A 17,831-nucleotide genomic window follows, 5' to 3' on the forward strand; every position below is an offset into this window, starting at 1 on the left:
ATAGGAGAAAAGGAATTGACAAAAGAATGCCCGCCCCTTCTTCCTCCAGTGGGAGTGTTGACAATGATCCAATGTAATAATGGTTTCTTACTAATCACGTAAGTATAAAGTGAAAGTTATAAGAGAGAAGAAAATATCTACCATGCACAATCCAAACGAGTCTAATGGCAAGTAAGTGAGCTTGAAGCTGACCTCAAGAGGCAGACAGGATTCTCTGACATAGCTGACTCCTAGAGGCATACTAGATTTTGATACCACCTGCTCCACTCCTGAACATTAGGCTAAGTTGGAGAGCTTGCACAGGGGGTCTTGGCTGAATCTCAGCCTGCCCAAGTAAAAGTGATAGAAATATGAGGGGACAAGCAGTAGTGCCAGCTGCAGTTAAGCTACTTCCTCCACTTTAATATACCAGAACGCAATACTGCCTTTTCACACATGGGCTGGTTGCAATCCAAGACACTCTGTTTGCCCAAGCTGAAATGCCCATGGAGTTGCTCAGTGAAGAGGTTTTGCCATTGTCTTTAATGCTGGAGCCACTGTGTGTGTCCTCTCACAGATCCACCCAGCACAATGGAAGTGCTTGCATACATAGCAGTTCAATGTATACATCTATCTTCCTACCTGTTTAAGGAGCCTCTGTACTGGGTTAACAGTTCAACTGTAGTGAATACAGTATTTCAGGGAACTAACACTTTCCTAGCAATACTTGCATTCTAGCACAACTAGATGTGGGGCATTGTTATTTTCTGTGCATTGCTATTAACTGACAGTATCCAAGTCATCTGTGTATTGTTTATGCACAGAGAGTCCAGTGTCTGGTAACTTCAGAATGACCTCTGTCATCCTAGTGTACCAGAAGCTCTCAACATGAGGTTTCTGTAGTGATGGTGTCAAAAGATTGCCCGGGGATCTATTCCTGTATTCTGCCTATTTTTCAGTGAAGAAATGGTGAGTGATTAGGGCAGGGCAAAGGTTTGAGTGGGTCGCAGGAGTATTTTTGAAGCAACAGAAAGCCTTCAGGTTTGAATTAATTTCAATGTTTCACCCAGAAAAACAACCTCTGTTCTTAATGCAAAGCCTATGTCCTCCCAACCCTATCATTTACAAGAATTCTCCATTGTATCAGAATCATCTAACATTCTGAAAATATTTCAAAGCTCAAGGTTGTTTGCCTTTAACATTGTTACTTTTTAAAAGTCTTATGATACTATTGGTACTTGCCGTGAAGCGTTCTCTTGCATGTATGTAACATGTCATCAGGTAAGAGTAATGCTCCACCTAGTGGTTTAAGGTGGAAATTGCTGCTCCAGTTGCAAAAACCTGAGACCTTACCATGATGACCTCCGCCAGTTTTTATTGTGATAAGCCAAGACAGCAAGTGCCAAAAACAGAACAGTGGCATGACAAAAAAAACCCAACATGTGACACTCCCTATCCAGGAAACACGAAGTAACACAGAAAATGGGCCACCAATCATATGGAGAAAGGCAGCCTAGAAAAATGGTGAAACCCTTATGTCAAGCTACATGCATGTAGAGGAACCATTCAAGGGTAAGTACCAGTAGTATCTTTTCCATGTATGTCATGACATCAGGTGTGGCATACCCAATTTGACCTGAATAGGGTGGCAAACAATTGAGAGAATGAGATGCTGCCTATTGGTCCAGGAGGACATGGCTCCCAAAGGCTGCCTCTGGAAAAGCACAGACATTTGCCTTACAGTGTTTAGTAAAGGTTTTGAGACTAACCCAGGGAGCATTCAAGGAAAACGCTGTCCAAACTAGTCAAATGGGTCATGATTTTGGTTGGAGGAGTCAAATGCAAACCATTATATGCCAAAGTACTACAGGCTTTCAACCATCGTTAAAATAGCAGAGGATACTTTCTTGCCCAGAGAGACACGGGAAAATGAAATGAAAAAGGACTGAGACTGACGGAAAGGCTTGGTACAAGCAATGAAGACCTTCAGAGGCAACTCAAGGAAGAGGAGCAGAGGTGGGCTGGGCAGGAGGAGATGAAGGCTTAGCTAGATCTGTCAGAAAAAGCTTCTTTCAACAGGTGAAGAACCCGGAAATCAACCTGTAAGGCATTCACAGGAGCAGTTGCGTAGTAGAAACAGGCAGAGACTGCTGATACCCTGCAGTGTGGCTACACAGGAAGAGTCCTGAAACCCGGAGAACTGCCGTGGGGAAGCGTCCCTAGTAAAAAGCTGACCAAGGTTTGCCTGGCTTCCTTCCTCATCACAAAAATTAGCAGCCACTTTATGCTGCCTGTGCACCAAACACTGAGTGGGCTCAGAGCCCTTACCATTGCTGGAGCCGCCAATCTCCAGTTAAACCAAGGGCTCTGTCCAGGCATGAAATGACAAGGAGCCAGCAGTTAGCACAAAAGAAGTGGATGTAACGGAGGAAGCAGCCATTCCTCTCTGGGGATCTGACACTGGGGCCATAGCAGAGGCCTGCGTCTTGGCAGGTAGACAGCAAAGGGTAATACAGTAATGGCAGACCTCTGTTTGTATTTGCCCATAGGTGTGTGGTATCTTGCCCGGAGCAAATGGGAGCACCTGAAGATGAGACTTTTTTTTACAGTTTTAAATAATCAAGGAAGGGAACAAAGAGAAAAGGTGAGAGAGAAAACATGGTGGCTGGTGGCAGGAGAGGCTCTGAGAACAGTGCAGCAAAAAACAAAGGGCAAAAAACCACAGAGCCAGATAGAGGAGGGGGATAAAGGTTTCCAACATTCACAGGGACAAAAGGCAAAAAATTAACAGGCCTGAGCTGATGACAAGGGGAGGGAGCTGAAGCCAGCAACAGAGCAAGGTGAGGCAGAAATTGGAAGTGGATGGGGTTGTCATGGTAACACTTCAGTTTTTTGCAATTAGAGCAACGATTTCTGCCTTCAACACCTAGGGAGAGCAGTACTCCCACCTGATATCAGGATGTAAAATGTAATATTCAATATTAAAAAATCATATGGATTGACAAGATATAGAAAAGACAAGATATAGATATACATCTCTTTGTATGGATAGAGTCATTCCTGGTTTACAATGATAAGCTATTTTAAAATGTCCCCAAGGATGTATGTGAGAGCTCCAGAGACATTAATGGTGAAATCAAATATTTTAATGTCGTATATTGGGCACACCCTACTAACCGCCCCCCCCCCCGCCCTAACATGGAGCATCCCCTCCCCCAAAAGTGAGTAAGAACTGAGCATGCTCAGGGGACATGAGAAGCTTACTGAGTGTTGGAAGGAGGAAAAGAAAAAGCAGAGGGAACAAGAATGTAGTGGAGTGGCTCAAACCCGGAACAGAAGCACTTCACACTGCAATTTTTGTTGTTGTGCTCCATCTATTAGAGCAGAGGTGGGTAACCTTTTTGGCCTGGTGGGGAAGGGAGATAGCGATAGCTAATATGAATCTAGTGTGGGGCAGCTGGGTGTGGCTTGGGAAAACTGCAATTTTCAGCTTTTTCCTCTTTCCACACAATGCAACAAGCCAGGCACCACAATACATTATTTACCTGTTCTGCTGCCTCTCTTTTAGCATTGTAAGTATCCAGATGTTCTTGAAGTTCGAGCACACTGAATTTCAAGGTTTCCAATAAGCCATAGGACATCAGCTGTGATATAAAAATAGCCTTAATTATTGCTATGTATTCCACTTATGAATCACTTCCCATAAAGTATCCCAAAGCAATTTCAACAGTAAAAACCATTATTTTTACATATGAAGTTGTTTTTAATTTCAGATCCAATACAGTTTCAGACTGGGATAAAGATCTTCACTTAAAAAGCAGGTTGGAAAAAAGAATGGCATGGAATAGGCACTGAAAACACAACAGATACGGCATCTGCCTGAAGCGTAATGGGAAGCAGTTCCAACTGACAGGTGCTGCTACAGATGTTACAGGAATGGAACACATACACACTTATAATTTTGGTACTAAACATCTTCATAATCAGAGATCCACTGAATTTGAGACTTGACTTTCAACCTTTTAACTGTCAAACGTTATTCAGATAGATGACAAAATTCTGGACATTTGAAAGGAAAAAATTACTTGAAGCAACCACAGAGAATTTAGGAAGCCAAGTCACCTTCAGCCAGTTTATGCACTGAAGCTAACATTATAATATTTTTAAGTGGAGTGATTCTTTGCACATCTCAAATCACAGAACATTCTGTACCTTAGTAGCAAAGTTCACTAGACATAGGCTCAGCATGTGTTAATAAACGTAAGATATTACCGTTTCTGCATCCACAAAAACTGTTGGGCATTCAGAACACATCATCATAACGTCCAGTGAACTTTTGAATTTTGTTCCAATTCGCTGTAGATTCTCCCCAAGAAAACTGATGGATTCATGTGTTATAGCCCCAAACTTCCTTTGAATGTTCTAGACACGGGAATATTAGAAAGACAGAGAAATATTTTCACTTCCTTTTCTTCAGCACGGCAGGCAACATTGCTAAATAGGAGTTCACATGTAAGCCTAAATTTCCCTTTTTCCTGTGCTTGGGGGTGGGATTGTGCAGTCTTAACAGATGGGACAGGGCAAATCAGTTTATCCTAAGGGAGAGTTATCACCATATTACACTGAGAATATCTTCTGAAGCACTCTTCTAATGTTGCATTAAAAGGGGCCTGGTTGTTTGAGTGTACAGTGGACCCTCGGTTTCATTACCTTCGGGTAATGTAACTTTCGGGTTGTAAACAAAGCAAACCCAGGAGTTTGCGGGCGAAGGCCGGGCCTCCGGAATGGATCTCGTTTGTAACCGGAGGTACCACCGTACAGTGGTACCTCGGGTTAAGTACTTAATTCGTTCCGGAGGGCCGTTCTTAACCTGAAACTGTTCTTAACCTGAAGCACCACTTTAGCTAATGGGGCCTCCCGCTGCCGCTGCGCCACCGGAGCACGATTTCTGTTCTCATCCTGAAGCAAAGTTCTTAACCCGAGGTACTATTTCTGGGTTAGCGGAGTCTGTAACCTGAAGTGTATGTAACCCGAGGTACCACTGTAGTGCCAATAATGCCAAGGTTGCAGGTTCGATCCCCATATGGGACACCTGCATATTCCTGTACTGCAGGGGGTTGGACTGGATGACCCTCAGGGTCCCTTCCAGCTCTACAGTTCTATGATCAACATGGTAATAGTTCTAGGTAGGGACAGCCAACTCTTATACATGGAGATGTACAGGAACAATACTTTGCACCTCATAAGCATACCTATGCAATGCCACAGTCACCTGACAATACATGATGTGGAAAGTCTCACCCCTAGAGACGGCTATCCCTCTGATGGTGGCTAAGGGAAACAAGTAGCTTTCTAACAGAGGAATCGTAAACAGTGACAATTTAACATCCCTGCCCCGCTTCCCCAAAATCAGATACACACCAACACAAATGTTTCAGTACTAGATGTTTCAAAATAAAAATGGCAAACAAAGAGAGATTGCGGATAGTTACCTGAAACAACCTAGAGAACACATGAAATGTATAGACAGCAGAAGATCCATCAGTGTCTGAGAGCATCTGATTAACGTGGCAGCGCCAAGCTTCCTCTTCATCATCATATGCCTGTGGCTGAAAAGCTGCCAATATGGCAGAAAGAAATGGGGAAGGAGGTGGAGATGTCTGGACTTCTGGAAAACCATCCTGTTCTTCATCTTGACTGTAAATAAAGCAAAAACAAGCCTGCTAAGTAAATGCTGTTTCAGATCTTTTGACTTACTGCCCTTGGCATTGTGCAAGGAGTTCTAAAACGGGCCTGTAGATCAGTTTGAAATGATGTCAGAAGCAGGGCCAAAAACAAAGAGCAAGTTGCTGTTTTGCTAACTTAATTATCAAATGTTTCAAACATACAGCAGATTCTACAAAGCAGAATTTTAGAAGAATGTTGTTCAACTTAACAAGGATTCACGGAAACTGAATAAATTCTTCCAAGCTGTAGGCTAGTCTCCCCCCACCTGGAAAAAAAATTAGTGACATCTGGGGAGGAAACCCTTCATTACTCATTTTAGGACTTTATCTAAAAGCAGTTTAGGAAAGATTTATGATGCCATTGTCATGTCATGAGCCCAGTTCTCATGTCATGTACAACCCTAGTTAAAAACAAACAATGGGTAATGTGAATGCACAGTGTGCTGGCGCATGTTATTAAAAAGTCTCCCACTCCAGCTGCTGCCATGAAACAAGCCACAGTTTGCTTGCCATGAGATCCAAACCTGGGCTTGTGGTTGGTTTCTCTAAATAGCCACAAGAAGTTTGGCTTACCACTTGTGATTTGTTTGGGGAAGCAAACCATGAACCCAGGGTTAGTGCATCATGATAAGCCATATTCTGGCTTTTTTCCTGGCAGGGCAGCAGCAGTAGGAGTGAGGAAGGTGCAGACAAATTTGAACTTTTCAGCAGCACGGACCAGCAGTAAAACAACCCCAAAGCATCACAGAAATTAGAGGCTTGGAATGCCACTGGCAGCGTAAAGGTAAAGGGACCCCTGACCGTCTCCAGTCACGAATGACTCTGGGGTTGCAGCACTCATCTTGCTTTATTGGCCGAGGGAGCCAGTGTACAGCTTCTGGGTCATGTGGCCAGCATGACTAAGCCGCTTCTGGCGAAGCAGAGCAGAACACAGAAATGCCGTTTACCTTCCCGCTGGAGTGGTATCTATTTATCTACCTGCGCTACTGCAAATAAACTGGTCTCTAAGGCAATAGTGAATGAATCAATACTGATATTACTTTAATGAAAGAAAATACATATGGCTTCAAATCAGTTTTACCTAGACAAACCAGAGAAGTCAGCTTCTTCTTCTTCACATCTTTCATCTAACTCTTTCAAGGCAAGGGTAACATCATCTTCACAGATCGATTCAGTATAACTATCAGCAGTGGGGTGCTCTGGAATTTCAGGAGTTTCTTCTAGTTCCAGGGGTTCTTGACAGATCAAGGACTCTTGCTGCTCTTGCAAAGCAAATGATCCAGTATCTTCACTAGCTGTACTAACTTGTTCATCCTTTATTGGTGAACTGCCATCCTGCAAAGCAAGCAGCAGAGTCTTAAAACTCACCCAGAAGTAAAATGGGTTCATCAAATACTGCTAAGGAGCAGTGTCTCAAAATCCCAAAATGTTAAATTGCATTATTTCTTGACAGAGAAAGAATATTCTAAAACTCAGCAAAGTGTATCAGTCAAAAATAAATAAATAACCAAAGTAGGCAATGCAAACCTTCCCCACCGTATTCTAAGGTAACTAATTATATTTAATGTATCAAAACACTGCTCACAAAAAAACATATTCCCAATATCTTTGTTGCTTAGTAAGCAGAGGAAAACAATCTTCTGCTGTCAGCAGCAAGCTTCTCTTGTTAGGAGACTTCATCTTTCCGTATATAAACTGAATCGTGAAACTAGACAGCTAAATGCAAAAAAGAGTAAAATCCTGAGGATGGGACTTTGTTCCTTTTAGCATCATTCAACAGAAATTACGTCTGCAGCTTCTAACAGATGTGCCTTACTGATTGTACCGAGGCTACAAAGAAGAAACTGGCAGGATAAGGGGTGAATGCTTCTCCCACAGTATGCACAATGGAATGCAACCATGCTTTAGTCCAAGCAACAAGATACAAGCTCACTTAACAAAAGACACCAAATATTTTGACGATTGTCATTTTTTTCTGTTCTCCAAGAATAATGACATCTACTGCCTTCAAACAGTCTATATTTTTAAAAGGTAAGTGCAATTTCCCCAAACAGAACACACACATTATGTTTACCCTGTATCAAAACAGGATTCTTCACACTCGTGACAATTTAAGAATCATAGTACTTATTGCAAAGGCCAGCAGGAAAAAGCCCTGAATATGATGGCTAAAGGTTTTTGAAGGATTCAACAAAAAGTTGTATCCAGAGCTATCTGTGCTGAAGTGGAACTGACATCTGCTTGCCCAACAGGACTCCCTCTTCTTCCCTTGCAGTCCCTTGTTGGCCCTCAAAATCTGTTTTGGAGGGTAAAGTGAGCAGATTTTTTTTTGGGGGGGGGGTGCTGCAAGGGGGAAGAAGAGGCAGATAAAGTCCTGTTGCATAGGTGGAAGTTCAGTCTTGCAACATTAGAACCTGCCCTGTATAGCAGACTTTTTGTAAATGGCACTGTTCATCATGCAATGTAGCAAAGTTAAAGCTCCTAAATACTAGCTCTATAGGGCAGCGCCCTGTCACAAGCTCTCTTATTCCTCTCCAATTGTTTTAGGGAGACTGCTGTGCTATCACTTACCTTCACCCTAGTTACTGCTGCTAGTGCAATTCGTGTCTGCATCTGATCAGTTTGCAAGGCTGATAAAAGGGGCAAATAAGCTCTTTGCAACTGCCTGGAAACATCAGAATGAATTAAAGGCCCTATCACCTGCAGGTTGAGCAAATATGTCAAGTTGAAGGGGCCCATTTGATCTGACCCTCTAAAAGAGGGGTAGGGAAGTTCTAGTCTGGGGGCTTCATTTGGCTTGACAGGGATCCTAACCTGGCCCACAACACCATTTTCCCCAAATCATGGCCACTTAACCCCATACCTGATAGCATATGTAATGTGAGGTGTGACAGGTATGGAAATAGCTCCAATGGAGCAGGATCCTAAAGTGAGATTGTTCCTTGCAAGTGGAGCTATCTGGAGAGATCCATTAGGATCAGCTGCGCTCGACAATTTGGCCCCGGGAACTCCCCAGTGCAGTCAAGGCAGCTCTTCTGAAGTAGGATGCATGGAAACTGTTTGCTAAAACACAGCTTTCTTCCTCTGCAAAGCACCTTGTTGTTGCGAGTGTGCCGTCAAAGAGGCATTGCTCCACTAGTGCAAAGCGGTTTGCATTGAAACGGCTTGCTAAAATGGGAGGGAGCTCTTGTTTGCACAAGCAGTTTCAATGCAAACCACTCTGTGCTAATGGGGGAACCCCCTTTGAAACTGCACACCTTCAAAGGCGGCCACTGTAACTGCCCATCAGCTGAACTTTGAAAGGTGTCATCATCTGATGCCATTATGATGCCAGGTGACTGGTGGGTGGCCACATCCATCTGTCAAAACTGGCCTGTGGAAGGTGGGGAACTTAGCCTAAATACAGTGGCTAGATCCAGTTCCCCACCTCTACCTTAAGAGGCCATAAGCAGCAGTTGATTGCTTAGTTTTCTCTCCAGAGCTGTCTTATGATGGCTCTGAGTGGCTCAGGAAAAGAGGAAAAACAATGTGTCATTAACTACTCTTGTACAGATTAGTTTAACTCTTAGTTTTTCCAGTAAGAACTACAGATCAGAGATGGACTGCTTCATCTTTGAAGTTATTGCATATTTTTAAAAAAAATGTTTGCAATGGCAAACACAAACTTAAAATACTCACTGATTTCTTATCAGCTACCAGCTGGGAATCTGGCTTACTCCATATAGCATTTCCATTAAGAGAAAAAAAATGCCACTAGCATATAGATCTCCTGTTCAAATGGACTAGCTGAATCAGCCAGTTGCTAACACAGCTGGCCTGAGGTTCAAATTTCAATGAAAGCACCCAATCACAAAGACAAAGCAAAAATGGGGGGAGGAGGAAGGGGGGGGAGGGAAGACCACAGGAAGATAATTGCTGCATCCAGAAAACCATCTTGCTTATTCAATTATTGTTCTGCACCACAAAATATCCATTATTAGCCCTCAAACCTATTTTTAATCTTTGGTGAACATCTTTAGTTCATGAAGGAAATGATTGGTTTCCAGAAAACATTCTCGTTCCCTTATGCCACCACAACCGGTTCAATTAAACAATCAATTACAGAAGAAAATGCTTTCGGAAAGGAAGCAAAGAGATACTATACAGTGCTAGAAAGAGCCCAAATCAGCCATGCACCAGCAGCCCACATTATTCCCCACCTCAGGCAGCTGGTTGCTAGCATTATCTAGAGGGGAAACCTCCAAACTTGGGGTCTCAGCTCTGATTTGAAGCACTTCTTCTGTTCCAACACTGCTAGTGGAATCTTGGGACTGTTGCAGCGACCCAGAATTATCTAGTGCTGTGTCATCAGCAGCTGAGTCACTGTTTACCTAAGGAGACAAAAATAAAACAAGGATCAGCAGAAAAAATAAATAAACACAAACACCTCCAGCTAATTACAAAGCAAAATACAGGCAAAATTTTGCACTACTTACGAATTCAGTTACCACCTTGTGTATATCTACCATGTTGGAAACACATATTGAGGATTGGAAACTTTTTATTCTTAAAGCAAAAGGCACATTTCCATTGATAAAGCACAATGGAAACACACTTTCCATTTTTATTTATTTTTTAAAAATCTTATATCCAAAAAGGAACTCAAGATGGCTGAAAAGCAGAAATATCATACAATATTTAAAACATTTCTCTCAGAAATCAGGAGGACCAAAATTTTAATAAGGACTGGGGGAAATTTATGATTTATCTTAAAAACCATTGTAAACGGTTAAAATCATTAGTAGGGCTGGACTAACACTTGTAGTTTAAAGTTGAATTTTGGATATAATGGAGATGGAAAAGATTTGGATTATTAATAAAAGATGCAGGAGGAAACTGATTAACAATAGGACCCACAAAGGGAAGGAGGGAGGTCCAGGGGATTCTTTGGGATCTTGTTTTTATGTTGTATCTTGGATATGGATTGTGAAATATTAATCTGAAAAACCAACTAAATATTTTTTTAACTTTCTCTCTTACACACCCCATTACAGTAGAACCTCGGGTAACGTAAACTTTGAGTTATGAAAGCAGCAAACCTGGAAGTATATTTCCAGGTTTTGCCACTCGCACATGCGCAGAAGCACTCTACATGCTGAGCACACGTGCAGAAGCGGCACCCCCGGTTGCGGAAACCTCAGGATCCAACCGGAGCTCTGGAACGGATCCCGTCCACAACCAGAGGTACCACTGTACTAAAAAACAGAGTAATAAAACTGCAATATTACCATTGCAACTGAACAACAATTAGTGGGACCACTAGTGAGAATTGGGCAGGTATTAAAATGAGCAGGAACCACAGAATATTTAGCCGAAAGTCTTTTACAAGAGCCATGTTGTTGTAGCCTGACATATCTCAGTTGGCAAGGGGTGAGCAAGTTATGCCAGAGCAGCATTCAGCGGATCACTCCTGTTAGCTGTCATTCAGGCAACTAGGAGGAAAGCAAGAGGCTGCATACCAACTTATCCAGTCACTGGGGTCAGCTGATCAAGCCGTCCTGGACAGCCTGCATCTGGTGGAAACCAGGGTCTTTTTGGTGCCCTCTTTATGGAATCGTCTCTCTGAATTAAGGCAGGTGCCAAAGCCAGAAGCAGCTTGATCCGAGCGGCAGCGCTTGCTTCCCAATAGGCGTGTTGCTGCCCATTACTGGGAAAGGGGCAAGACAGGAGGGAAGTTGATGTGGTCAATGTGCTTCGCAGTCTCTCTGGTGGAAGTGCCACAGGACCCAACCAGGGGAGCTGCTTCTAACTGACACTGGTATTAAATTTAGGCACCTGCCAATTACATCTGTGTAGGCCACATCTAGCTTTTAATACAGACTGGTTTCAATTTGCCTCGGGTTGGTTGCTCCTGTTTTGTACATCTGTGTTAACTGTTGTGCATTCTTGTTAACTCTTTACAGTGGTACCTTGGTTGTCGAACGGCTTGGTTCCCAAACAAATCGGTTCCCGAACACCGCAAACCCGGAAGTGAGTGTTCTGGCTCGCGAAGGTTTTTTGGAAGCCGAACATCCAACGCGGCTTCTGATTTGAGTGCAGGAAGCTCCTGCAGCCAATCAGAAGCCGCAGCCAAGTTAGCCACTGTAATGTTAACTTGAGATTTTTATAGAAGGCAGTACAGAAATGTTTTAAATAAATATATACTGCTGTACTTAAAACACCACACTTCTCCATGCCTTCTGCAAAAGAGAGACCAAGTCAAAACTCTGAATAATTTACACACTTGATAGTACCATTCGAAGGTTAAAACAAGGAGAAAGCTATCTGAGAATAAATGTTTTACCATCTGTGATCGTGATAATATCTGACTTGCGGTCAGGGCTTCTTCCTCTGAAGATTCATCAGTATCTTCCTGATTGGTCAAGTTCAAGCTTGGGGTACTACCAGAATACTGATATTCTTGGAGTGATGGTGTGTCTCCCTTGTCAATACTATCCAAGGAACGCCTACGGACTCCCCAATTGAAGTTGTCCATACTTTCACCCTGTAATAAAGGTAATGTTCATTCTAAAGCTCTCAGAATACACGTAATACTGAAATGAACACAGCAAAACAAAGCCACACAAATACTGAATTAATTGGGAGCAGAGTTTCAATCAGCCCTTCAAGTTAATTGGATATATAAATTCAATTAATGCTGTTTGTATTCAAAGTGTTTTAATACATGGCAAAAACAATTTCCTTAATGTTCCCTTGCAGATACCTTGTGTCTGGATGGCAATAGCTCAGTGTATTATTTTCTGTAGCCATATATCCTTAGCAATACAAGGTATCTGACTACCAAGCACAGACAGACAAATACATCACAGATGACAAGAGATGAAACAAGCCACTGCACCAGGCTGCAACTTACCTGCAGCTCCTGGTTCGCAAAAAGAAAAACACACATAATTAGAACGAGGACAAACACTTAAAGATACTTTACAATGGGGGCATTTTCTATACTGTATGCTTGCCAACAGTAGAAGACTGATTCAAGCTCTGGAAAAGCTTTTGCCAAAAAACCCTAACATTTCATTGTCTCCACATTGCAGTAAAATCAGCTAAAAAAAAACATTATGAGACAAACACTGAAAACAAGATGGCTATGGTACATTTTCTCAGTGTAACATATATTAAAACAAATTTAGCAAATTGTTTGAGGGTAACACAGATGAGATTTTAAATTGACTTTATCTACATTTACAGGACAAACTATAGAATGCATAAATTTTACTCACAGTGCAGGAAAGCATAAATGTTTTTAGATAGTGTTATGATTATTCATGTCCTCAAAACATGAATGTTTTCTTCAATCCTGAAGTAAAGAACTTTTTAATTCCTTGCTAGGAATGGGAATGTGTTTTAATAGCAGCTTGCTTATGGGCCTCTTTGAATGCTACCCCTATGTCAAAGGTGGCTGACTCTTCAAAGGTTGCTGGATTACAAACCATCATCCCTGACCCCTGGGCCATGCTGACTGAGGCTGCTGGGAGATGGGAGGGCCACAAGATCCCCTAGCCCAGCTAAGAAATGTACCGTATTTTTCCGTGTATAAGATGCCCCCATGTATAAGACGACCCCTATTTTTTGAGCCCAAAATTAAGAAATAATTTTTTTAAACACCAAACAGAACAACTTTGATATTTTATTAACTATTCAAAACACCGGTATATTTAGTACCATATATTTAAACAAACAACTGTGAGGCAAGCTGTGTAATGGCGGCTGCTCCTGTCAGCTCAGTGTAACTCCACTGTAGCTGCAGCTCCAGCTTTCCTGCCTGTGTGTTGCACTTTTGTCACAGTATTTACGGTATGTACCGTATTTACTCCACGAGCGCCGGCAGATGCGAATGCTGATCGAGGAGCTGCGACTGCCAGAGCTGGCTGAGTGAGTGCGCTTGGGGAATGAGGGGTCTGGGTAGCCAGGGGATGGCTGAAGGAACCAGGTGGAAGGGACAGTATCTGGAGTGGGGGCTGATGGGGGGGGGGAGTACCAGACCAGGGTTTGTCATGAGGCTGGGGGGGGGGGAAGAATATGGATGGCGGCATGTATTTATTTATATATTTAATTGCAACATTCCGTGTATAAGACCACCCCCAATTTTAAAAATATCGTCTTATACACAGAAAAATACAGTATTCAAAAGCTGTGGTCCACCAGCAATAAATTGTCATGTCCTGTAGCATTATTATTATAAATATTTATGTATTAAGGAGTCTGAGCCCCCACCCTTTCCATTACTGTAAGGCTCCTGATGTTTGGAGGTCCTAGAAATGAGACCAGTCAACTTATTGTTAAATTCACTATTAACAGGAAAGGCTGGAATGTGCCCTACAAACAAAACAGGTCAACTGCTCAATCATGGATGGTCCAGCTGGAAAGCCTTCATGTTTGCTCCTCAGTGTTTCTGACACACAAGTTGTACCCTTCCCACAGTTTGATAACTCCTAGCTCTATTAATGAGATATGTCCTCTTACACTCAACTGCTACGATGTGTCTAAGCCAACTGAACTTGGAGGTACTTATATAAAAGATAATGCAAATATCTTCCATAGCAAATGAGTGTAAAAATAAATATATCCAATTATTCTTTCTCCCTCTCCTACCCCTTATGTGTGCATGTGTATAATCTGCAACACCTTCCACTTGCATGTGGCTTGTTTAAAAGTGAGAAAAATAAGCGAAAATTTCCTTTAAGAGTCAATAATGCTAGTGAGAATTTCATCTAGTAACAAAGCTTTGGGACACTTATGTGAAGGCGATTTCCCATGTTCTCTCTGATCTTGGGACCCTTCAAATTCACTAGAACTTTGATGAATGCATGAGTGAGAGCTCCTTCACTGCCTTCAGTATCACTATGGCTTTATGCCTGCAACCTCTTCACAGCAGTGGAACTACCTGCAAACAGGTAAACCTATTTTCATGAGAATTCTAAATAAAAACTGGAGTGTTTATGAAGTTCTGAATTGTGAAGGAACTCCATAACTTCTTTGGCTAAAAATGTAATTGAAGAGGGCTCATACACATCTACTTTAAGCAAAGTCTGGGTCCTGCAGCATCCTTACGTTACAATTTTAGAATAAAAATTGCTTACAGGCTATACCTGTAATTTAAACCTTCTGTGTGGGGATCAGCCCTTTACCAGGGCTGTATGTATTCCATGATCACACTATAAAATGCAGAAATAGCTAATGAACACCAGATAATAGCAACCTCATCTCTGTTAGGAGCAGAATTATACAAATAAAGAAATATATACACTTTTGCTTTTTTAAAAATATAGAGACATGATTCTGCCTTCCTTGAAAAAGGAACTACTGGTTATTCTAATTGCTGAATATACACAACTCTGCCCTTAATCTTCCATAATGTGCATTATTATTTGAAACCAGCTCATGTCAAAAATATGTATAGCAAGTCCAATTATAAAAAAAGATATTCTGCTATCTCTTTTTTCTGCCTGTACTTTTGAAACCTTTAGAAAAAAATGTGGTTTACAGTATAGCATTGCATTGGTCCCTAAATATGATTTCCATGCACTGCAATGTTATCTTGCATACTGGAACAGTTAAGTTTTACTACTTCAAAACAGAAAAAATGCAGATAAAGATGACAAATGCACCATGAAACCAGATACAGTGTGAATGGATAAAGGTCAAAGCAATTCCAACATAAACCTTTTGCCAAGATAGTATTACAGCATACCATGAGAATAGAATTTCATTTAAAATGTTCAATGGAATAACTTTTGCTCAGGCGTTGATGGTACTAAAGGCTATACTTCATGCTCTGTGTAGTTACACTGGGCAATGTGGTCTGTAGTTTTAGGACTGTCACTAACCACCAAATATTGACATTATGTTTCCCAATGCAATATCCGGTATGGAATCGACAACCCCTCAAAATATTCCTACAATAAAGCCTATTGATAGTCCCATACCAGCAGAACTGATCCAAGATAAATACCAGTTCATTTTCCTTCCAGACAAATTTAAAGTGCACAGATACTGTGAAAATAACTTTTCTTGGTCTGTCAAAGAGCACGAAATCTTGGACAACCTGCTCTTCCAAGAAAGAGATCTCAATTTTGCTAAACTATGGCATTTGCTAGATTTATCAAAGGCTTTGATTAAATACAGTACATCAAAATGGAACGAATAAGGTCCCCAAACCTTTCTTTGCTTGAAGGATAGCCTTGTGGAAAAGTCTCAAAGTAGAACTACTGCTATATGGACTTACCTCTGCATCTTCCAGTTCAACATCTAGAAAGTCAAAGTCTTTAAAAACTCCAAACTGCTGTTCACTGGTATTATCTTCTACAGCCACTTCCTCTTCCTGAATTACTTCTTCGGTTGCTGAAATAAGACTAGTTTGTTGGTCCCCAACTTCCAAGTCTTCATTAGAAGAAAAGACAACCTAGAAGGACATCCATAATATAATGTAACAGAATACAGAGGAGTTTTCTTTCTTAATGATGCACCCCTGAAAAATTAGGAGTCAAAGCAACTTGAAATCACACTAGTCACTATAATATGTCAAACCTCAGCTTCTGGAATCTACAATTACTTACAGATGGATTTTTGGGAAGACCCGATTCTGGACCACACAGAGAAAGTACATTCATTAGCTTCTCCCTGGTTCTCCGCTGGAAAAAATGGAAACCATGTCACTTATTGGAGACAAAAGGGTTTTGATTATGCAGGCGTGCCCCCACCCCACTTATGCGGGGGTTACGTTCTGGACCCCTGCGTGCATAAGTGAATTTTGTGTGAGGAGCACATTCTAAAAAAGCCTCTAAATGCCCGTTTTTTTCCTTTCTCTCCTGCTCTCTCTCCCTACAACTCTCTCTTCGGCTAGACTTGAAGCTCTGGGGCTGGGCTGGAGACTGGAGGCCACACAGAAAAGCTGCTACTGCTACTGCTGCGCTTTTGTGTGCGTCAACTGCTAGGCAGGGAGGCTGAGCAGCCTAAACAAAGCCCTGCTGTGCCTCTGAACTCTTTAGGGCTTCCTCTGCCCTCACCGCAGTCCTCTTTGGGCTCCAGGGAGGGTCTCCTTGCAAGCCATGAGGACTCTCCTGCTCTCTCCCGCCATTTCCTGGTTTGAATCTATTTATTTATTTCCCAGTGCCACATGTCTACACGGTCATGCACAAGGTGATGGTTTGGGGGGGGCACCTGTGCTATCATATTCAATTAGCTGATATTCCCAAATGTTGAAGTCGTATTTGTTGTTAATAGTGCATATTACCATTGCTACAGAAAATGCTACAACACCCCCCCCTCCCTGCAATATTTTGAAGACCTAGGGAATGTGATGTTACTTCCAGGTAACTCACCTGGGACAACTGTGGCCTCTTCCAGCTGACAGGTACCAAGCCATTAGAATTTGATCCTGAGGAAGTTGAAGAAGTGCTCCTTGTAACAGCAATGACTTTAGGCTTTCCATTTCTGCCAGCTGCACTGTGCTGATCGCCATACTTGTTCCCAATAATTGGTGTCTATAAAGTGAAGAAATATATAAATGTGCACCTTAAATTCTTCAGCTCAGCACATCTGCCGTACAATTCTCACTTTCATTGTGTATTGCAAGGCAGGGCAAGGGGCATCTTGTGGGGAGATGAGGACTGTTGGCATTATCACATCTGAGGTTCCTCTGTGACGTTGCAGGGGGGTCCGCACTGCACCATGGTTTACTGAGGAATGGTGGGCAATGAAGCAAGCTGGGAGGATGACTGCAGTGCGGAAAACAGAAAACTCACTCCAAAAAGAAACATTAAATAATGGCTTGGCTTAGCATTACTGTGAACCAGCTCACAGTATTTGTTTGGTTTTTACAAAATACAGCCCAAGACAAAATTCTAAGCACAGAGATGTTATATCCAATATGCCCTTACCTCTGAAATGTCAAAATGAAAATCTAACGTTTTCCCTGGTAGTTCTTTGGAGACATTGTTAAATATTTTTGTAAATGAGATTTCAGGAGAGCTTATGTCGCCACCGTAAGACTTTGGAATATCATTAGGTACCACAAGACTTGCCGATCGAGATACCACCAGTTTCAAAATATTAAGGGCTTCCTTCCAGTATGGACTCTAACAGGGG

The 17,831-nt window shown here is 42.0% G+C and overlaps 2 protein-coding genes across 15 annotated transcripts in view; one reads left to right on the forward strand and one right to left on the reverse strand.

Moving 5' to 3' along the window:
• The window catches only part of ZAR1 (zygote arrest 1), a 35,356-nt gene extending 19,405 nt beyond the window's left edge, over window positions 1–15,951 (forward strand). The window contains exon 4 of one of the 3 annotated variants that reach the window (XM_083460083.1): window positions 14,043–15,951. In XM_083460083.1, the coding sequence (XP_083316209.1) occupies window positions 14,043–14,180 (138 nt within the window). In that variant the 3' untranslated portion in view covers window positions 14,181–15,951. Of the gene's footprint in view, window positions 1–3,752; window positions 4,244–11,123; window positions 12,019–14,042 lie in introns of those variants that run through there. The other 2 variants (XM_083460084.1, XM_083460085.1) reach the window with 2 other exon arrangements.
• Window positions 1–17,831, reverse strand: part of FRYL (FRY like transcription coactivator) — a 141,050-nt gene that overhangs the window by 8,355 nt on the left and 114,864 nt on the right. For 11 of the 12 annotated variants that reach the window (XM_083459502.1, XM_083459503.1, XM_083459511.1 and 8 more), the window contains 10 exons: window positions 17,624–17,821; window positions 17,066–17,227; window positions 16,301–16,375; window positions 15,970–16,146; window positions 12,028–12,228; window positions 9,905–10,075; window positions 6,787–7,040; window positions 5,472–5,676; window positions 4,252–4,401; window positions 3,525–3,623 (listed from right to left, as the gene is read on the reverse strand). In XM_083459502.1, the coding sequence (XP_083315628.1) occupies window positions 3,525–3,623; window positions 4,252–4,401; window positions 5,472–5,676; window positions 6,787–7,040; window positions 9,905–10,075; window positions 12,028–12,228; window positions 15,970–16,146; window positions 16,301–16,375; window positions 17,066–17,227; window positions 17,624–17,821 (1,692 nt within the window). Of the gene's footprint in view, window positions 1–3,524; window positions 3,624–4,251; window positions 4,402–5,471; window positions 5,677–6,786; window positions 7,041–9,383; window positions 10,076–12,027; window positions 12,229–15,969; window positions 16,147–16,300; window positions 16,376–17,065; window positions 17,228–17,623; window positions 17,822–17,831 lie in introns of all 12 variants that reach the window. The other variant, XR_014515795.1, reaches the window with a different exon arrangement.

This window comes from Podarcis liolepis (assembly GCF_965112155.1).
Source record: "Podarcis liolepis genome assembly, chromosome: 9".
Taxonomy (NCBI): Eukaryota; Metazoa; Chordata; class Lepidosauria; order Squamata; family Lacertidae; genus Podarcis; species Podarcis liolepis.